This window comes from Rhyacophila brunnea, unplaced genomic scaffold (genome assembly GCF_057557595.1).
Source record: "Rhyacophila brunnea isolate RB1 unplaced genomic scaffold, BYU_Rbru_1.0 scaffold_12, whole genome shotgun sequence".
In the NCBI taxonomy this organism is placed as follows: domain Eukaryota; kingdom Metazoa; phylum Arthropoda; class Insecta; order Trichoptera; family Rhyacophilidae; genus Rhyacophila; species Rhyacophila brunnea.
The window spans coordinates 30,162,052-30,185,772 of record NW_028232774.1 but is presented as its reverse complement, the minus strand read 5'-3'; the positions used below and the strand labels follow the sequence as shown (position 1 = coordinate 30,185,772).

At 32.2% G+C, this 23,721-nt stretch overlaps 1 protein-coding gene across 2 annotated transcripts; it reads right to left on the bottom strand.

The window, feature by feature from the left end:
• Nucleotides 1–1,335: 1,335 nt before the first annotated feature.
• Oscillin (glucosamine-6-phosphate isomerase Oscillin) lies at nucleotides 1,336–23,403 on the bottom strand. 2 transcript variants are annotated; one of them, XM_085961158.1, is made up of 6 exons: nucleotides 23,213–23,403; nucleotides 9,451–9,705; nucleotides 8,730–8,912; nucleotides 7,774–7,958; nucleotides 7,114–7,287; nucleotides 1,336–1,580 (listed from the first exon to the last, which is right to left on the bottom strand). In XM_085961158.1, the coding sequence occupies exons 2-6, from the start codon at nucleotides 9,674–9,676 to the stop codon at nucleotides 1,542–1,544; spliced, it is 807 nt and encodes a 268-aa protein (XP_085817284.1). In that variant the 5' UTR covers nucleotides 9,677–9,705; nucleotides 23,213–23,403; the 3' UTR covers nucleotides 1,336–1,541. The 2 variants fall into 2 exon arrangements, with proteins under 2 accessions (XP_085817284.1, XP_085817283.1); XM_085961157.1 differs by lacking the exon at nucleotides 1,336–1,580 and adding an exon at nucleotides 2,807–4,144.
• Nucleotides 23,404–23,721: the final 318 nt, after the last annotated feature.

Genomic DNA, 23,721 nt, shown 5'->3' with positions numbered 1-23,721 from the left:
CAGGATGCCGCAATCCAGTTAAGGCCATGCATTAGTTGAGGCACGGTCTAAAAAGATCGTTGCTAGGCGATGTGCGGATTGCGGGTCGCGGGTGCAAAAGACGCCTGTCAAACGAAATATTATTTCTCATATAAATCTAACATACGTCCATTTTATGTTCTGTTTATTATTCTATTAGTAACAATAATAATATATTCATTGACATGTTTTCTTTTTAAAGTAAATGGGTAACGTTTTTAGTCATCTTTACACGATTTTAGAATTAATTGGCCCGTCGCCATCACGCAGCAAAGTGACGTATGTCTGACTCGACGTTCTCTCAATGAATGCGAAGCGAGTACAAAATTTCGTCGCGCGTACAGTTGAAAATTATTTGGCGTTTCACTGATGCGTCACCTTAATAAAGAATATTTATTATTTGGGGATTATTTAGTGCGCCGCTAAACAAATTCCCTTTCCTCAGTAAATAGGTAAAACAAATTGGCAGACTGAAGGTGATAGATTTTCCCATTTACTTCAGTAAATCAATGGTAAACTAGGTGCTGATATTATTTATGTCTTCTATACTCTATATGTGGATTGTTAATTTAATGTAAATAAATATACAGTCGAACTTGGTTATTACGAGGAAGATGGGACCAACTGAATTTGCTCGTTATAAGCATTACTGGTTATATCAGAGAATAGGTATTTTTAAATGAGCGGTAACATAACACAAAAAATCACAATTCAAACAAAAATATATAATTAGAATTTTTCCCCAAAACAAGCATGGCATTCATAAACTACAAAAGAAGTTGTTTATTGTAATGAACAATGGTAAGTACCTACTGACTTCAGCTTGGATTTTTACCATATGCGTGGATACTTTTTCAATGTTGTCAGCGAAAACACCAATTAGGTAGGTACTTAGACACTTAACTAGTGTCATAAACGTAATTTGATCCCGGCGGCATCGATCTACGGTTGGATTTTATTGCTTAGGGTCGAAAATGTTTTTAAACGATTGACACATTAACAGTTTTAAGGAAATTTTTGAAGATATTTTTGCTCGGTTATATCCGATAAGTAGCTTGTTATAAAAGTGAATAAATGTATGGAGAAAATCATAAACTAAAATGACAACGAATGTTTCCTCATTACATCCGAGATCTCGCTATGTTTGTGATCATAATAACCAAGTTCAACTGTATGTAGAAAAGAGGTATAAGTACTGCTTTGAACTAGGATCCGTCCATGAATCAATGAACATTGAGAAATAACATGAACCAATAGAAAAAATGGAAACAAAAGTATGTACTTAATGTGAAATAAATAAAACCATCAGATTTTTTTAAAAAAACTTTTATTCTTTTAAAATATAGTCTCAAAAAGTATATAATATTATAAAATTGTCTTACATAATTAAACAGTGTAATATGATTTCTCCGTATAATAATTGCAGATGGCATGGTTCTCACATTTAAACATAATTTCATATCAAATAGTACCCTTACACGCTAATTAACATTACAGAGGAGGTGTCACAATTCTCCACACAATCACTGATCAACCAATTTGCTATGAACACTCCACAAGTTCTGAAATAAAATGAAAATAGACCAACTTGTAATAAATTTATAAATTTCCAAAATCATGAAAACAACAGCTTCTTATATAATTTCTTTTTATATCAATGAATGCACAAGAGAACACACAAACATGCCAGTTCGCAAAATATACAGGGTTATAAATTAGGCTGAGGCGTTTTGGATGGAATCAAAATTAAATGTAAAGGAATGTAGAAAAAAATAGACATGCCATCCATGCTGACGAAATATTAAAGAAAAAAAAGATACAACAGGTACAACAAAAAAAACTGTTGACTAATGTTATTTCTTACCTGCCACATACCTTGTCTTAGCTCAAATACATACCCAGACTCCTTCTAAGAATGGCAGTTTACACAATATTTAAAAAAATATATATAAGATAATACAATATTATAAGTATATAGAATACACAGATATCAAAATACTTTCAACAAAGGAGCGTTAAAGTTATTAATATTTAAATAATTATTTCAAGAATAAATTGGAATGTCTGGTGTTTCAAAATTAGGTAAGTATATAAATCTCTATAAAAATTAAATCATAAAAGATCATGTGCCCTTTCAATAATTATAATGATTTAACAACTATAGGAAAACCTACGATAATCATTTATAATTATAATATATAAATAATTGTCACAAAGAATGATTATGTAAAGATTCATAATAAAAGTTTTCTATTCGAGTGAAAATTCTGTTTACTTGTATGATACAAAATATAATTGAAAATATTCATGTCCTACAAAAATCACTATAAAAGGGTTAGTTAAATATGATAAATCTATTTAAAACGTTAAGTAAAATCAATACAAGGCACGGTTATTTCCATATGAAAATATAATAATCTGTAAATTGATGGAAAACATGGCTTGCCAACAATTATTAATCATTGGCTTAATATGAAATTATTTTGGACTAGCAATTATTGTTAAGTAAAAATAATAAATGATATAATTTATTATTATATGCAAAATGATATCGCATTTCTAGTAGGATTTATTGTAAGCAACCTGATACTTACAGAAAAAGATTGATAAAAAATACAGTGAAAGTACTGTTAATTTTAAAAAAGCTATCAATATTATAATAATATACATCAGAAGTAAAAGGTTGGCGATCTAAATATTTGAATTTGTTTAAAATATTGCAAAATGTATTGTGGTGCAACAGTTTTGGCACATACTCAATCGTTAGATTTATAAATTTTTTCTTTGTTATTCTATTTTTCTTGTCACTAACACCTGACCTTTTATTTCCAAAGTATAGATGTCACATCATTAACAAGTAGTATTGTAAATACCCTGAATATTTAAACCAAAATTATTTATCATGGAAGATCAACATTGACTTGAGTTGTTAAATCTCCTTAATTCAGTCAAAATTCACAAAATATTTATTGTTAAAAAAAATCCATATACAAAGATTAATTAAGAGAAAAAAACCTTATTTAGCTACCATAATAAAAATCAATAGCCAATAAGACAATGACAATGATGACGCTATTTTATATTTTTAAAATTAAGCTTGAAGTAAACTACATAATTATATAAATCCACCCATTACCTGTCTTAAAAAATAAATCAAATTATAAACTAATCTACAATATGTGTACAGTCGAACTTGGTTATAACGAAGAAGATGGGATCGACTGAATTTGCTCGTTATAAGTGTTACTCGTTATATCAGAGAATAGGTATTTTTAAATGAACGGTCACATAACACAAATATTCGCAATTCAAACAAAAATACACAATTAGAATTTTTCCCTGAAACAAGCATGGCATTCATAAACTACAAAAGAAGTTGTTTATTGTAATGAGATCTGGTAGGTACCTACCGACTTCACAAACCTTGGATTTTTTACATCCAATTTCAACTACATGCGTGGATACTTTTTCAATATTGTCAGCGAAACAACCAATTAGGTAGATACTTAGACACTTAACTAGTGTCATAAACGTAATCCGACCTCGATGGCATCCTGTCCAGTCAGATTTTATTGCCAAAATGTTTTTAAACAATCAATTTTTGTTTTAAACAAAATTTTTGATATTTTAGTTCGGTATATCCGATAAGGAGCTCATTATAAGAGTGAATAAATGTATGGAGAAAATCATAAACTAAAATGTGAACAAATGTTTTCTCGTTACATCCGATATCTCGCTATATCCGTGATCATAATAACCGAGCACGACTGTATATCATTAACCTAAGTGCATAACTAGACCAACTTGCAAATTGAAAATTAAAAAAACAATTAACATTCATACATCTACAAATTTTGCGTTTCAAAAATTTTATTCAACAATTTTATAAAAAAAAGTGTGTGTTCGTACGAAATTTTATCTTCCGAAAGTCATGTTTGCTAAAATTTGCAGTTAGGCTAGTTTTACATTAATATGATTCTTGTTTTCAAAAGTTTGATAGTAGGCGAAAAAATCTTAATTGCAAAATTGAGCATAGAATTGGTGGCCAATTTTAATGGATGGAACGCTGCTGCTCCAGAGAGATGCCCCCCTCCTCGATCAACTTCTGGTGGACACCGCTCAACGCCTACCAACCAATAAGTAACACACAAAATAATATTATATACAAACAAATAATAACATAGTATTAGACACAAATGAATGATTGAAATTTAATAAAAATGCAGCACAGAATTACGACGCAGAAATTACAAACTCCTATGAACAATCACAAAATATGTTAAATATTTTTTTTATGCAAGAGATTGATTTAAAAATAATTCTTTTATAAAGTATTGAGGCATGTACAGTGGAACCTAGATCATAGGTGGGAAATCTTTTTATGTTGGAAGGCCTTTATTTGAGTTTGGTGTCATGATTTTCAAAGTCAGTGAACCTGTAATTGTATTCTCCAATTGATAAGGCTACAACAGCCGAGATGGGAAACAAGTAAGTTACTGTACTCTATAAAATTGTATTAGAACTACACGATACGAATAGTAGGTGTCAAAATAGCCCTTACGACTTACTAACGTTTTATCCATTTTAATGCGTAAATATATTTCGACATTTCATAAAACAGAACCGGTAATTGATTGGCTTATTGGTATGCAGTCAATGAGGTATTGGATGATTGGTATGGAACAGTTTGCAGTCGATGAGGTTTTATATCGCAAAGCCGCATGTCAGCCAAACTAAACTAAATGTGGACTATGTACGATTTTTGCTTGTAAAGGCGTCTGACACAGAGAAAAATTTCAAGCTTCATTGGTTTGATCTGTGGCCATGAGTCAGGGAGGATTATTTCATTGAATCTTATTTTATTCTTTGATATTTCAAATATGTTAATTTTAAGATTAACATATATAATAATTAAAGACAAACAAAAACATTATGATTGAATGATTTATTCTGTATAATTGCATTTTTTCAACAGGCCACAAAGATTCCCTTCCCCTGACCTAGATTTTTTAAACCAACTGGTGGTTTTAAACCAACCAAAAAATTATTTCACTATTTATTCATGCCTTTTTCTGGTGATCTTTGTGAAATCTGAAAATTGCATATGCGGATAATCAAGGTTCTACTGTATTCAGCAACTCCGCTGCCCTTTTACAAGAAAAATATTCGAAAACGTGTTATTGTTTAATTAATTCAATTGAATAAATAATTAATATGATTGTTAGTGTTGAATTTGTAATAATTTTTGATCAACTTAACCAGAATTATTTACAAATCAAAAATGTGACACTGTGTGATAATTTATAGAAATAATAATTCTAATTACTGTGTAATATTTCTAATAAATTGCATTGGAAAGTGTTAAATGAAGCAGCAGAATTAGTAATTAATTGTTCAACTTCAGTGTTAGTAAATAAAGAAACCATGCAATCAATACATAATAAATAATTGAAGATAATATGATAATCAAAGCTTAAGGAACCATGGTAAGTGCTCAGCCGTAGTGGTTTGGCGGGCGCGGCGTCTTGCGAAACTCAAACGTATAACCGTGTGTGAAATGTTCGTAGACAGTGTCTTTTTTGGGGCATAATACACACGGTTATACGTTTGAGTTTCGCAAGACGCCGCCTCGCCGCGCCCGCCAAACCACTAAAGCATAATCTTTTTCACAGAACGGAAGTAGAACACATATTATTAAGATATCATAATATATTATGTATACATACTTCAATTAACTGTAAAGAAACATTATTTTGTACACTGGATTCTTTTTACTTATTTAAATATGAAGATTTAAAATATTTTTTAATTAAGCAATAATTGAGCCCTTCTCCAGAAAAAAAGTGTAATCGCGATAACACTAGTTTTCGGTAAAATAATCCAAATGACATGTTACACATTTGTCAACATACAAGCCAAAAATCATTGTATAATTCAAAAAATATATATACTAGATATATTTAATTGATGATGCGCAGCATGAATCACATGATTATTTTGTTTAATCCTTTCGTCATGTGTTAAATATTTTATCATTTATAAATTAACTGAGGCACGTTTAAATGCCCATCGCAACATACACTCGATTCGTTTGAGCAAGTACACATACCCACCACAGTGTATAGGTTATATAATCATAATCTATTATTTCAAAACAGGAGTTTCAGGACAACGCTACTTTTCTGGAGGGAGCTCAATTGTTGTTAGTCATGAGGTAAGTATCCAAAAAACATGTATATTATGTTTAAAAAAATGGGATTTCAAAGTTATTGTTTTGTTTTTATCAATTCAAAAAATTGAGAAAAATTACTGCACAAGCTTATGAAATTGTGTTGCATTAGCGATAAAAAACAATTCATTTACCAGCAGATGGAAATATTAGTCAGAATAGAAAAATATCAGAAGGTACCAAGAAGACTAGTTTAGGTACAAAGTGAACAAAATAATCTTTCACAACTACAATTATTGTACAACCAACTAAATTACCAATGCAAACTGTTGTATTATAATTTTTAGTAATCCAATTCAGACGAAAAAAAGACGAAACGAATCTCATGAACAAAGAAAGTTTTTTTATTATCGGCAAAAGGTCAACACAAAATAGAAGCTGTAAGTTCATTGGGTTATAACAAATCTTTTAACGTCACATAATGAATGGAACAACAGTAACGAGATAAGATTAAAAATATTATCAGTAAAATTTAATGTGAATTGTTTGAAAAATTATTATAAAAAAACTGTTATAAAATCTGTTTGAATCAAAAACAGAGAGAATTTATAGTTCAAGTGTATGACTAAATTGCTTAGTTGAACATTGATCTAACTGGACAAGTTAAAATCGATAAGATATTTTAACAACGTATTGTGAACAAAATCTAACAAACAACATCTATAAAATTTAAGATCATGCATTGGCCAGTCTAATGAAATGGTGAAAGATTATTACCTCATGAGAGCGCAACACCACTCCTCTTCTAGGCAGAATATTATGCAGTAGCGTGATTAAACGTATTTTTACGGAGTGGGGATACGCCTCCGCAAGGTAAAAATACTATATATCATACAGGCATCAATATAACATGTAAGATGAGTTACCTTGAAGTATTTGACGGTTTTGACTCTCAGTTCAAGGGTGGCATCCTCATCGCAGACCATGAGAGTGTGAGGGTGCTGTTGGAAGGCGGATACGGTCCACATGTGGTTCACTCCTTCTTCGATTGCTTTGTATAGGGCAAACGCTTTGTGCGTGCCAGTTATGAGAATCATTACCTGGGAACGCGGGTTATATAAGTTAAAGTACAAGCATTTTTTCTATTTATAGAAGAGTAGTATAAAGGTCTAACGATACAATAATCTTTAATTGAATGCCAGGTATAATTCGATGTGGATCTGGGCCTACTCAGTAAGGGGTTCGAGGAATGAATGTGAGCCATTTACTCAACCTATTAGGTCTATGCTCTGGGTCCAAACACGCATTGAAAAAACAACATATGATTTTGGCCGACCCGTGATTAGAACTTGAGAGCCACGACTTTATAAGATGCATTACACCGCTAGGTCATCATAGGCACATATAGACATTGATATTATCCTCCAAAGAATCCCTTCGTCCGTTCTTTCACGTATATCTATATGCTTCTACACTCCGCTTTCACATCATACAGAGCACACTAGATGTATTGGCCACAATACAACATTGATTAGTCAAAAATAGTGATCTAAAAGTGGACTGGCGTTCCATAACATAATACGTACCTCGTTGGCATCCATGACAGTTCCCACTCCGACAGTGAGAGCTTGTTTAGGAACTTTATTTATATCATTTCCAAAAAAGCGTGCATTGGCTTCTAATGTGTCTTGCGCCAGAGTTTTTACACGGGTCCGTGATACCAAGCTAGAGCCAGGCTCGTTGAATGCAATATGACCATCAGGGCCAATACCTGAAATAATAAAATTGTGTTAAGTTATATTTAAAATAATAAAATACATAAATATGTATTCAAGATCTCAAAGCTTTAATAAATAACTAGAAGAATTACATAGAAAACATGATGATGATCAATGTTTTTAGTGTGGTAAATGGAATATAAAAATTAATATTCAGTACATTGGCGTATTGAAAGATGGTGACTGTAAACTTCGTATAGCGGGAATTTTTTGTGATTGTTCATCCAAATATACTTGGTTCAGTATATTGGCCGCCTACGTATAATAAATGTAATGGTCTGTTCTTTCACAGGCAGTTATAGCTACATTTGCATTTTATAATGTGAATTGTTTGGCTTGGGTAAACATCGACCATGTTTCGTGTTTGATGTATAACGTATGTAGTACCTAATTAATAAAATAAAACTTAAATTCATAAATAAAATATCTTTCAGAGTTCATCTTGACAATATCTGTACATTTAATAATTTTCGCTGATTAAATGAATCTAAAAATGTAAGAAATGCTTATACAAATGTAGGCGACAACAGTTGCCATATACGAATGAGCAATGTGAAATGATTCGCAGCTAACTTAATCATTAGTCTTGATGATTTTTTTCCAGCTTCGCGTCTCTAAGTCTTTATAAAGGTTTTCTTCAACGTCGTTGGTTTCATCATATTTTCTATGGGTTAAATTTAAAACTTTTTAATCCATTGTAAGTTAGACCAAACATCTAAATTGAAGCCATATGAGATGGCCTTGATATAAGTAAAATTACCAACCTCCAACGAAGAGTTCAATGCCTCCAGCTTCCTTAATTTTAGCTTCAAAGTTATCGCACTCGGCGACTAAGTCTGGCGCATTTCCATCCAGCACGTGGACATTACTAGGATCGATGTCTACGTGTTTGAAGAAATTATTCCACATGTAGAAATGATAGCTCTCGGGGTGATTTCTGGGCAGATCTGAAAAATATTTACAAAAACCCAATATTTAATATAATCATTAGAGACTGCTTGATACAAATTCACTTTATTCAAAATACAAGGATTTGTCAACGATTGTCAACAATGTAATAGTCAGCTAAAAGAAATGGGCAGGATAAAACTTGTCATCCAGTGGTATCCAAGAGGTAGAAAACATCTGAAAGGTAGAGCAAGAGATAGTGTTGCCATAATACAGCTTGAAATAAGTCTGTTCTTTTTTTTGTAATTAAAATACTCTTCTTCACATTTTCACATTTTGCTCGATATTTTCTTTAAAGTTGCCGCATCGAAATTTGGACATTGGACCGGCTATTAACTAATGATAAAAAAAAATTTAAATGGTATAGATAATCGTCAAAAATCATGTTAGGCCAGTATCAAGTGGAATGGAATCAGCTTGGAGAAGCCTTAATCTAGCAGTAGATTGATCAAGGCTGATTGATGATAAGAATGACATGAATTTGAATTCCAATCTTTAAAAATACAGAATTGTTAAAATAATAACATTCATACGCACCAACATATTCATCCATGTTGAAAGTCTTGACATATTTAAAGGACACTTTTCCGGCTTTGTAAAACTCGATTAATTTCTTGTACATGCCCAGGGGCGTTCCCCCGGTAGGCAGACCCAGGACAAAGAATTTATCGGGACCTGCTCCAAACTCCTTGATCCTCTTCATCACATACTTGGCGGACCATTCCGCTACGATGTCTGAAGTGTCTAAGATCACAAGACGCATCTTGGAAGATTTTGATTATGGAAGAAGATCTGGAATAAAGGTAATAATAAACGAATTATATTACAATGTAAATAACCCTAATGATATGACCCCTAACTAAAATAAAATACTTGGAATTGAGTGGGATTCAAACAAACAGCTTTCGCTTGCCAGACGAGTCTTTTAACTAATTAAGCTACAGACTCACATACCAACCTTGCAGATAGTTCCAAATAACCAACAGGTGTTTTTGAATTTCGTCAATATTTTAAGTACCTACCTCACCCACCTACTAATTAAATTATTTATTAGTCTCAAATAGAGTAAAAAATGAGCACATGCGACAGAAGTGAAGCTTTTTCATTTGTTCCCCATTTTCGGACACGTAGATTATAAGTACTAGCCATAGTAAACTGCGTATATTTTAAATAGACATAAAATGATAAAAGTATTTAAACTGCAAAAGATAAATGGAATAACTTCTATACACTACGTAATAGACAACTTTACAATTTATTAGTTACTTTAACAATGATTTATTTGAATAAATACACGCATGGCGGATATAGTACGAATAGTGTATTACATTCGAATGGACGCATGGTCCTTAAGTGGATAATTACTTGAATTAAAATTTATGACATTCAACTTGATTGAATGTTTGGAGCCTTGGTTTAATACATTTATAATTTGTTTTGATACTCTTTTAATACGGAGATGAACAAAAACTTTGATTTAATATAGATAGACTTTACAGCGGTCAGTAAGATACGTAATATATACCAGAATCATTTTACAACGCACCATGGGCGATTCGCAGTTATATTGGTATTATTTTATTTTATTCAGTGAATAATTTACAAGATTTGAGAATGTAACATTATTTTATTAAACATACATTATTTGAAAATACCTCAGACATACTACAAAAAATCTTATAGCGCCTGTACATGTGCATGGATTTACTTGCACCAATAGTGTGTATTTTAAGCTATAGCGATAATAACTGTGTACACGTAAGTGCTGACTGCCTCGCCAATCTCATTCTTCAAGAGTAAGCGAGACGCGATGTTGTCATTGTATGGTACTATTTGACAGATCGTGAAAATCAGTTAATCTCAAAATGAGAATGTAGTTCATTTTTTTACCAGCCACTATCGTTCTACTGCGCAGGCGATATCACAGTCCAATTGTTACGTGAAAATTCAGAAGCTTCTGAACTTTTTTGATTCATGCATGCAATCTTGCAACTTGCACGATAATACGTGTTTACACATGCATGTCTTTTGTTAAAGCCGTGATAATACGTACTATCAGCACTAAATCCATGCAAGTGTAAACGGGGTATTATGCTATATGTATGATAACGGATTACTTAGGCAGATTTCTTGTATGATTCAAAGTATCTAATATAAAAATTCTCATGAAAAATGTAATAACAAAAAAACTAATCAATGATAATTATCACTTATTCCACATTGGTCAAATGTGAGTTTAAAAAATGATATCTAGGTAATTATTTATAAGGTGAGGTTGTTTGATAATACATTGGTAAATGAATAAGGTAAATAAAAAATACTTATATTGTTTTTTTTTTATATATAAAACCTATGATAAATAAAATAAACAATATTTATCAGAAACCTTTATCAACAGACCACATGAATCAGTTGACATACAGCAAACATTCTAGATTAACCACAAACAATAATTTTTTTGTCAAGAGATTCAGCATTAATTTACTTGATACATGATAATTTATAAAATGTGTATATCACTTGCTATTCACCACATATAAAGATTTTTTTACGACACGCCTTTCTCTCACATGGTGAACCATACCAAGTACGAATGCCAAAATTCACATTTGACTTTAATTATTGATATAATTATTATTGTCAAAGCTGTCCAGTGAGAGTAGAAAAGGAGCTATATAATGTGGGAAAGGGACAGTTGGTAAAATTCCAAATTAAGATAGAGTAGAGGGGAGGACGGTACTGATTTTTGATCAACGCCAACCATGTGAGCGAAACACGTGTCGTAAAACAATTTTTATATGTGGTGAATACCAAGTGATTAATTCATTTTATAAATAATAGTGTTATTTGCATATCAAAATAGGCACAATACACACTGAAATTCAACTCAACATGAACAAAGTCATAAATCATTACAGCTGAAGGCAGCTATGTTGCAAGTCTCTTCCACGCATTCAGCTGTGACACTGACTCGACACCACCTCCTGTCAATATGGAGAAACGTTATTGTACATCCGACAAAGAAGCAGTGATTTTTATTGGCGAACATATTGTATATATTAATTATCAGTTAGAAGTATACGAATGCATATAGTGTTTCCAATTTTTTGACGGATATTTCTTCACCTGAAATGTCATTTCAATATTATGATCACTACCATTAATTGTCATGTTTGCTCTCTAGTGATATGACACTAACAGGCCCTCCGCAATCATGTGGCGATCATCTGTACTACTGTACTAGCTTGGAAGGTGACTCGCACAATGTAATAATAGTATTGACTACATGCCTGATGGTGACAACTTTTTGAACTACACACAAGCGACATTCAAGCTGTGTGCTTCGAAATAATATGTTGCTTGCAATATCAGATGTATTTTCAACCAAAAATGTTGCGCTGTGTGCGGCGGTATTTTTTGAATGCCAACAAAATCACATCGACAAATTAGACTTATAAGTTATATGTAATAACAAAAATAAATTTCATAAACAACTGGGTGCACCATCTTTGTTGATAAAATGCTTAAGGCCTATTATTTGAATCCTCATTGTCACATTACTGTTGCCTATTGGTGATTCAGAATACAATCTATAGACACAAATAACAATAAAAATGAATTTGACACTCTTATGGACATGCCACCTACAATAAAATATGACTGTCAATACAATGTATCTCTTCTAATAAATGACTAACATAATGGCATTGAAAATCGTGTATTATGATTTAGTATGTTCGCAGAGACCAGTGGCAAAGAGTACTGTTGGAGGAAGGTAGTATATGGCTAACCGAAAAAAATGCTAGGATACTCATATAGGACACGTTTGTTTCATCAGTAGTTTACTTACAATTACAGTAATACACTGAAGCTACACGATAGGTGGGTTCGACGAAAATCGCCTAAATTGAATTCGTGTAATAAGTCAGGGTACAACTTTGCATATAGTTATTTGGGACCAAGAACTAACAAAAACACTAGTTTAGAAGAAATATATCGAGGGTATACTGACAGAAAGCATTAACTCATTAAAACAAGTTCTGAGATAATCGCAAAAAGGACTTTAATTTTTTTTTCAAAGCGTTCTCCCACATAGATTTTTTTATGATTTAAAAACATTTTTTCTACATTATAAAGACTAACCATTATGGCAAACACAATATACGACATGTTACAAGTCCTGTATTTTGTATACGCAGAACGTATTAGGTCATTATCATACTTTCTATCAAAATAAAAAAACAACAATATGATTTAATAATGTTTCTATTTTCACCATTATATCCTATGCCTTTGTGCGTTTTACCAGGACGTAGAGCGTAAAATTGTATACATTTTGGCATTTAAAACAGAAAAACGGCAAAAACTGAAATAATGCCTTCTGTCAGTATACCCTCGATAATTAATTAAATTGCAATTTTTTGTATATATTAATATGTACAAAATATTTAAAAAATTTACATAAAAACGTTATTTCGATGTTGATGGTTTCATAAAATCTAACAAATTCGTCTGACGACACAGTGCCTTATTTTTTTCACACAGAATTTATTCGTAGCAAGTTAATAACTTTTTTATTCCTTGCTGTAGCTATAACGATAACGTGTTCTTCGTTGGAGTCTTGTTTTCTAAAAATTTTAAGCCCTTATCAAATGAGCTAAGACCTTCTGTCAAGCTTGCAATTATTGTCATGTAGTTTTCTGGTGGAACTGGCATTATTTCCGTCTCATCAAGAACCGCATAACTCCGAGTTCGCGTAAGTCAGGGTATTACTGTATTCAATAAAAATAAAAATATTAGGTATATAATATATACTATACATAATAATATAATTATACATTATTTGTGTTGTCTGTTGAATGAGTGGACAGGCTATGATAATTCAGTTTCAATGGCTAATTTCACATAAATATTATTTCTTCCACCGCCCATTACATTTTAGTGCTTAAGACGATACATCAGTGAAACGGCAAATAATTTTCAACTATAGGCGTGACGTAATTTTGGACTTGCTGGCATTCGGAGAGAGAACGTCGAGCTAGGAACACGTCAATTTGTTTCGTGATGGCAACGGGGGTATTAATTCTTAAATCGTGTAAAGATGACTAAAAACGTTACCCATTTACTTGAAAGAGAAAACATGTCAATGAATATATTATTATTGTTACTAATAGAACAATAAACAGAACATTAAATGGACGTATGTTGGATTTATATGACAAATTATATTTCGTTTGGCATGTGTCATTTGCACCCGCGACCTGCAATCCGCGCATCGCCTAGCCACGATCTTTTTAGAGTGTGCCTCAACTGAGGTATAGCCTTAATAAATTCTCGTAGTAAAATGATTCGTTTACAAGTCAAGGAAAAAATTAAGTTTTAAATAAGCGTTTGCTATTGAGTCTATGCCTTTATATGCTAATAATTAAGATTTATTTTTATTAGGGTATTTATTGAGGTAGGCTCTAAATAATCTCCTAACAAGAAGTCTTCGCCGCTGACACTAAAAATCAATGTGTTGCATAAGAAAAATTCCAATAAAATCATTCGCATTCAATTCTCTGTCAAACATCATAAACGCACAATGCCAATGCTCCAAGACCAAACCTTAAATTAATGCAAACAATTCATTCAGTCATCATTAAAATGACCCTTCTATATTTCAAACAAACAATATTATTCTTGTTGCTCTGTCAAAAAACAACTAAGATTTAAAAATTTTCATTCCTATCAAATTGAGTAGGTATACACTTTTCGTATATGGCATATTGCATAATATATATCAACTTTTATACCACTCAAATCATAATAACTTATAAAAATATAATATGTATTTGATACTTTCACTGTGTCAAATGCATAATAAAACTTAGATATTTAAGTGAACTTCAGTGTTTCAGTTGTACGACTACTAGTTAATATCATCGTAATTAGATAGAATGCAGGTGGCTCAATTAGTAAAGTACATTTGCCGGAATCCGATGGATGCGAGGCGGGTTTGAGTCCTGCCCGGCATCGTAATATTATTCTAGATTTTTTTCCAGTAGGTGTTTTCAAATCATGTATGTTCAATAAAATATTCACTTGTATTAATATAATATGTAGTAATAAATAAATAGGTAATATATTTAATAAAAGAGATGACAAAAATAAACGACTTGTCTCTGTGAGATCCCCGGGGTTACAGCGGCTAGCTCAGGAGTCCATCGAACCCCGGATTCACAAAAAAAGAAATTCAAACGGTTGGAGTATAAATAAAACACGGTCTTTCATGCTCGTAACGTGGTCTTCTTATATTTTACATTTTCTTTAAACGTTTACATATTTTGTTTTAACAATAAGTTTCGCAGGTCCTATCCTATCGGAAAGGGGACGCTTACTAATTACTTTTTTCTTTTTCAAACTTCGCGTACCCACGCCATTCCAGCAAAAAATACTCTCGTGATTGGCCAAATTTTATCGCGTGATCTTTGATTCGGCGAATCACGAGCCTGACCCTGGCGCAGGCGCGTCGAAATTTGGACGTTGCCGACAAGCGCGGCAAAATTTATTATATTTAAATACTTATATTTAGTCTTAAAATTATCGCTTTCATCCATCATCATTTATACTTTTTAAATTAAATTAAATTTATCTTAATTACACCTCCGCCCAATATATCATTTTCACACACCGGACGAAGGCCCTTACTTATAAATAAAAAATACTTACGTGGTTGAGCAAGGAATCAGATTAGATGTTTTATGAAGCTGTTTCTAGAGGTCAGGGTTACGTTTCGACTTGAGCTACTAAATGATTATTTTACACCGGGAGAAGCCCGCCTGTAACAGGGGTGTATCATCTGCTTATGTATTAAAGAAAAATTATAGAACAGCTTGAAATTTGTTAATAAATTGATTATCAAAATAAATTACGGGTCGCACGGCTCGCGGTCGTTTGAAGTCTCTAGCGACCGCGCTACAATTGTGAAAGTTGCGCCTGTGCGGTTTTTTGTAACGAATCCGCCCGGGAAGTCAAGACAAAAGCATGTATCCATGCTAAAAGTTACATTCTGAAATCTTGAGAATTATTCATCAAATAAAAAAAACATATTTTGTTATTATAATAAAATATTGACTGCTCCTAGTACTTCATTAACAATGTAACTTTTTAGTATTATGTATTACAATCACTTTTCACTAAAAACTACTCTACTATCACCGAATGAAGATAATTGTTTTTCCATAACACTCCTTATCAATAATAATTATTATTTACTCATCACAAACTTCAAACATTCTTGTTTAACATTTGACTGTACACCTTCAAAATGATTTTGTTTCTGTATAAAGACACTAATTAACGTTACAATCGTTACTATCCTCCTTACCTCAGTCACAGTAATGTGTCTGATTGAAATACATTGTTAGGTTTCATTCACCATTACGACATTAGCATACCAATAATTTCTAACGTAATACTCTGTAATCCAAGATAAGTAATAGGATTAAGCAGATTAGGTAAAATTGTACTAGAATATTATTTGTGATATTAAATACAGTGGAAGCCAAAATTATTATTCCTTTGATAATAAAATAATATTATTGCGATTTGCAATAAAATTCTAAAGGTCAATGAGGTCAAAAAAACACCAAGCAAAATGACAAAAATACACGTCAAAAAAGCAATTTCATTGGCTACCTGCCTACTCACACAAAGAAGCTTAAGTTAACACACTTGATTCTTGATCGGCAGGGCACAAGTTTGAATCTCACAGATGGTATTAAATTGCTTGAAGAAACGGCTAACTAAACGTATACAAAAATGTGCTGAAATAATATCATCACAGTATGGAGGTGCTTGCTAAGCAGAAACAACCCTAAATAGATTGACACCCCTACGTATAAGGTCGGAACTGAAAAATGGTAACTTTTCAGTAGTACGATTTCAATCAATTTTAATGACACTACAACGTTAATTTAAATACTTACTAGAATTGTAATTTTTAGTTATGTAGTTATCAGTAGCGAAGGGTGGAGGTAGGCTGTTAAGATTCGCCATAAATAGTGCACATTAAACTTGTCATACGTATTTGTTTTTATTGAGTTACGACTATAATTTAGAGATTGTACTCGTTAGTTTTTAAAAATCAATTAAACCCTGCCTAAACCAAACCATAATCGTTTTGGTATATTTTGGGCGATACGACAAAATCGTGCACACCTTTTCATTCATACCTATCTGATTTTGTTGTATTTAGAATACATATTACACATATTGTTGGTTCATTTTTTTCTAATTCATTAAGCCCTGCCTAAACCAAACCATAAAAGATAAAAAATATTACACTATCTATAAAATATTCAAAGTTACGTATGATTTAAGTGCATAATTATAGATACTTTATGGATAGACGAGTATTTTTTGACTATTATCTATTATGGCTTGGTTTTCGCAGAGTTTAATTGTATTTTAAAAACTAACCAACACCATCTGTAAATTGTAGTCTTATTTCAATGAAAACAAATACATATGACTGACAAAGTTTAGTGTGTACTATTTATGGCGGATCTTAACAGCTTACCTCCACCCTTCGCCACTGGTAGTTATAGTTTAGTTATATTTATTTCTTTTCGATATTATCGTTTTATTATCTTTAAAATTATTTAATAAAAGCAACCGAATCAAAATATCCAAAAACGCAGTTATGACCTTTCATGTAGGAGGTGTTAAGATCTTTTTTTTAAATACAGTAAGAAGTTTTTGTGCACCCTCACTGAAAGCAATTTTGGAAACTACCAGCCAACACTAATATATTTACATATACAGTAGGCGCTCAGTAATCCGGCACCCATATTTTTTCACCTATGCCAGATTATTGGATTTCTATAGGAAATAATAAATAATCTGTCAGGGTCGTGAATCGAACTGCCGAGCGAACGACTCTCCGCTCTGTAATCCGGCAGTTTAATGTGAAACCTACCGGATTATAGAATAGGAAAGCTGAGTTGCAAAAAGCCAGACTATTGGACGTGCCGGATTGGTGAACGCAGGATTACCGAGCACCGACTGTATTTTTAATTTAGTTGTATAGTAATAGAGACTGAAGATGCTGTCAATACCGTCAGTCATGGCCCCCATAATGGGATGGTTGACAAGGCTGTAGCCTGGGGCCCGGGCTCAGGAAGGGCCCGGCGTGGCGATTCGACCAGATAAGTGATATAAACACACATCACAAATTCTCTCTAATAGTAAAAAAAGACTTTTTTTCTTCGATAATGTTATTATTTAAAATTATGTGGTTGTACGATACAATTTTTAATTGTGTATCGATCCTCGATAACTCCATAATTATTCAAATGGAAGTATTAAACTATACAAAAAAAAAACACTAAATATACACATTAAATTTACAGCATCACACTGCCTTTATCTTTAGCGATAGGTAGGGGGGTCCACCAAAAATCCTAGCCTGGGTGCCCGCTTCAGGATGTGGGGGCCATGCCGTCAGTCAATAGTATTAATTCATTTAAACATTTTAGATAAAAACAAAGGACAAGGTATCCTACTTATAACGTAAATTATATAGGTGTACCAATACAATAATAATTATTTGATAATCAAGTTTTGCTATCATGCAAAACAAGTATAATTTATTTGTTTTTAAATTTTTTAACCATGTCTTCAAATAACAATGAGCAAGGATTGTGGTCTTCTGACCAAAAAGTAAATGAACTTTGATTTTGGGTGCAATAAACTAAAATGAGCTAGTGGAAAACAAAATGATAAAAATAATATACTCATTATCAACACCTTTGTTGAGAATTCATCTGAGACCGGTTACTGTTATCAACATATGAATACGTGTATTAAATAAGGCTCTAAGTACCAAAAAGTAGTATTGCCTGTAGTTACAAAATACCGAGTCATTGCAGTAAAATTTCATGAAGCAGACCTTTTGAAAAATGTAGTTTTACAGTGTGAAGCAATCACGACAGCTTCTATAATTTTAGGTATTAAGAACTCGCAAGTGTCAACACACCATCTTCAGCTATTTTATATTGAATGCCGTTGACCACTGCAGTGCTACTTACACCTGTAGCTGCAGAATAATAAGCGATCGAATATCTATTGTTTATAAAAATATCAAGTTACTTTGCAGTAAAATATTCCCAAGCCATTTCCAGTAAACAACTCAAGCTAGACCAGCAAGTCGATTAGGCGAAATAAGAGACGGTGTATTATTACATCATATCATACATTATACTATTACGGTGTATGAGCTGAATAAACACTTTTCATGTATTATATTTTCGTACAACTGTATTAACAAATAATATTTCTTTTCACTACTCAATTTAAAACACTGATTCTATATTTAGTTTAATATGATTATGTAACAGAATTTAATGTTAATTGTACTAACTTTTATTGTATAAATAACGAAGAACAATTTATCTCAATGTCACTCGAATCAAAGTACTTAGCTAGTAACTATCATGTATAATATACTATTGTACTGATACGCTGCTAATAAATCTCACCCTGCTACATCGTAGACTTCGTTATTATCATCATCCTCTACCTACGCTTCGAACACCACACACTAGAGTCGACAGGTTTAATTATTTTGCTGTATTTTTTTGACTTGCTTGAGGCTCTTAGACTATAGTTGAAGTTATTGGCGTTGGTATGTAGAACATTTTTCTATAAAAATGTCAGTTTTTATTATTTTGGTACTTAGCGCCTTAATTAATACACGTATTCATATTATGATAATGGATGAGTTGATTATGAGTTTGGCATAATGGGAGACGTGAATTGATGCTGTGCAGGAGTATCACTATTTATTTGCATTGTTATTTTGTGACTTGGTTTGTTGGAGAGGAATAAATTACCTACAAATAATTTGGACCATTTGGGAATCAACAGATCAAATAAAAATAATGTATATTGGTTATTATGAATGACTGCTAGGAAAAACATTGTAGTCAAGGAGGGTGACTGGTATTAGTTACATCTAATAATGGAATTATAAAACATGCAATTGAATATAAGTAATACCTCGTGTACATGTGCATGGATTTACTGCTAACAGAACGTATTATTCAATGACAGTAATATGGACGAAGCATCTAGAAAATAAAATGACACTCACTTTGTGTCGGGTCTGCCGGATGGCGAAATTCATATTTTAATATCGGTATCCTACGCTCAAATGAACATTCTGCTTGCAAGCGGTCTGGCGACACCGCTGGGTCTGCCCATACAAAATTTCTGACTGTCAGGTTTCAACTCCATTGTTATTATTGTGTTACAAAATGCCAATGTGCCTAGTTAAAAATTGTAAAAAAATCTACTAAACACTCCAAGAAAGATGGGATATCACTTTTCATGTGTTAGTATTATTTATTATTCATAAAATGCCATTTTAAGATATTGATGAATGTTTATTCAATGCAATTGTATGACAGAAACCATTGGACAGTCGCCTGTGATGCGCTGGGATCACTTGCGTCTAATCTCCGAGAAGTCGTAAGTAACCGAGAATCTGTTTCTAACGCAATGAGTCATGATACTAATACGCCATTACAATAAAGGTTATATTACTATAAATTCTCGAAGCTTGTATCGCATAATGGAAACGGATACGTCATATGGTCACGTGACATCTACCTATACATCTGTAAATGACTTTCATGCACAATTTCTCGTGCGCGGGTATGAAGTGAGTTGTCCATTTAAATATGTCAGTGGTATTATTGCAGTCATAACAAAAAAATTCATGTGTAAACACATATTATCGTGCAAGTTGCAAGATTGCATGCAGGAATCAAAAAAATTCAGCAGCTTCAGAATTTTCACACGATAGTTGGAATTTGTACGGTATCTGCGCATGCGCAGTAGAACAATAGTGGCGGACCTACTAGGAAAAAGAAACTAACTACACCGCGCAGAGAAATTTGATGTTTATCAATTTTCACAATCAGTGAAATAGCACCATACAATGACAACAACGCATCTTGCTTATGCTTGAAGAATGACAGTCAACAGTTTTACGTGTAATTGCGATGGTTAAATTTATACACTATTGGTGCATGTAAATCCATGAATGTATATAGGCTATTATTCAACCTTCGAGGAACCAATATAAATTGCTTTATAAAACAAATATTATGAAAAACTTTCTATCATAGTAGCAATTGAAAATAGGGTACTATCTTTGATAATTTTAATTGTAATCACAATATAAATTAGGAACTCCATTAATATCATTTATAAAAAGAAAAATGTTTATAAAAACCAGTGATTAACATCTCATACATATTATACCCTCTAGAAAAAAATACGGCACTCGACGGGACATGAACCTGTAATCGCTGGATACGCGCCAGGGTGCTTTGCCAATTAAGCTATGGGCATCCCACTTAATTATGCCGAATTTAACTAGTGGTTCTTACATGAAATGCTTATCAAATTGCGGTAATATTGTTGGCTATCAGTTTTTGTATACAGTCGAACTTGGTTATTACGAGGAGATGGGACCAACTGAATTTGCTCATTATAAGCGTTACTCGTTATATCAGAGAATAGGTATTTATAATGAGCGGTCACAAAATACAAAAAGTCGCAATTCAAACAAAAATACGCAATTAGAATGTTTCCGTACAAAAAGTTGTTTATTGTAATGAACGCTGGTAGGTACCTAGTGACTACACAAACCTTGGATTTTTTACATGCAATTTCAACCATATGCGTGTATACTTTTTCAATATTGTCACTGAAAACACCAATTATTAGGTAGGTAGGTACTTAGACACTTAACTAATGTCATAAACGTAATCCGATTCCGACGGCATCCTGTCCAGTCAGATTTTATTGCTTAGGGTCGAAATATTTTTAAACGATCGACACAGTTTTAAGAAAATTTTTGACCATATTTTAGCTCGGTATAACCGATAAGTAGTTTGTTATAAAAGTGAATAAATGGATGGAGAAAATCATAAACTAAAATGTCAACGGATGTTTCCTCGTTATATTAGAGATTTCGCTATATCCGTGATCGTAATATCCGAGTGCGACTGTATTAAACAAAGGTAGGTATCAATTAAATGCCATAATTACTAACCGACATCACGGATCACTCCAAATATTTTGTTTTTTATAACGTACTTGCACTTGCTAATAATTTAAAAACTATTTCTTTTATTCAATGAATAATTCACAAGTTTTGAGAATGTAACATTCTTTCAATATATAGAATGTTACATTCTCAAATCTTGTGGATTATTTGTTGAATAAAAGAAACAGTTTATCAATGATTGATGATTCAATTTGTAACAGAGCTCAAAAACTGTTTCAACTGTTGAATAGGTATACACTTAGCTTTCAAAAGAACACATCTCACATACAGCATTATATTTTAGTGTTTGGTGTTTTTAAGTGTGTAAATTTTCTCATAAATTGGTTTGAAAATCAACATTACTTAATATTATATTATATTGTTAGGTATATTTATGTTGCGTCCTAAAGCTATAGAAACATAAATTAGAGATAAAAGACACTTAAGGATATTATTTGCATTTTATTTCCCCCGCCTGTTACCTATATAATATTAATTATTGTGAAAAGCAGTTAGCAGTACTGCCCACTATTGAGTATTGGGACAATAACCTGTATTTTGTAAATAAGTTGTTGATTATTTATCTATGGGTGTGAAGATAATACTAATATGACACTGATAAATTTTATTAATTATATTGAAGCACTCAGAAACAACGTAATGTTTGATTAGGTGTTTATTTCATTTGTTTTATGAGACAGGATAAATAACTGAATTTAGATGACATTTTTATCAACCAAATACTAATGTTAAATTTAGTTTTTCTTCTAATTTCCAAAATCGAAAAACTTGTCTAAAGAAAAGTAAACTTACTACCTATATAAAACTTGACTTAAAACAAAATGAAACATATCACTGTAATTAATACTGTGTTCCAAAACTCTATAGTAGATTTGATTAAATTAAGACTGGATGCTTTATTTGTCAATTGAGCTTTATTGCGATTCAATAACGTGTCGATGACACAATTAAATATTATTTACACTGAAAATTCAGTTTCATTGCTCAATTATTTTCATGTAAATGCCGCTAAATATTGAAACGTATAACTTATAGTAACCTTAAACAGATTACGATCGATCAATACCGGTGGAACAGGGTAAATTTTCAAGTTCAAGTCATACGTACGCGTCATTTTGTCATCGATATTCGATACAAGCAAATCGCCGAAAATGTGAACAAAAAAATGATACTCACAAAAAACTTAAGCCGCCGCTACCTGCAGTGAATGCACTTTTCTAAGAAATGAATACTATGTTACTGAGCAAAGAACGGTTTGCTTTATTAGAATAAATGTATGCTCATTATCTACGTTATCTTTTTTATTTCCGACAAAATAAATAAACAGACGAACGACACAGCTCGCGCGGCTGTCAAAACTAGCATATAAAAAATTACAACGGTCACATGACGTGCCGGTTTCAACGGCCAAAAACAACGTTGCCAGATAAAATTTTCCCTAAATTTAATTAGGGTGTTAGAGGTAATATTAAATTTGGGAATATTTAATAGGTAGGTAAGTAGGTAGGCAGGTGGCAGTGACGTGTGATGACTTTTGCATGTAGGAATTCTGTAAAAAATATATTCTACCACTATTTGCTACACTTTAGCGTCTTTATAACTAATTAAAACTTAGCGGACACACAATTGTAAATATATTATGTGATGTTGCGGAGAAATACTGCGATCTTCTAAAAATATTTACA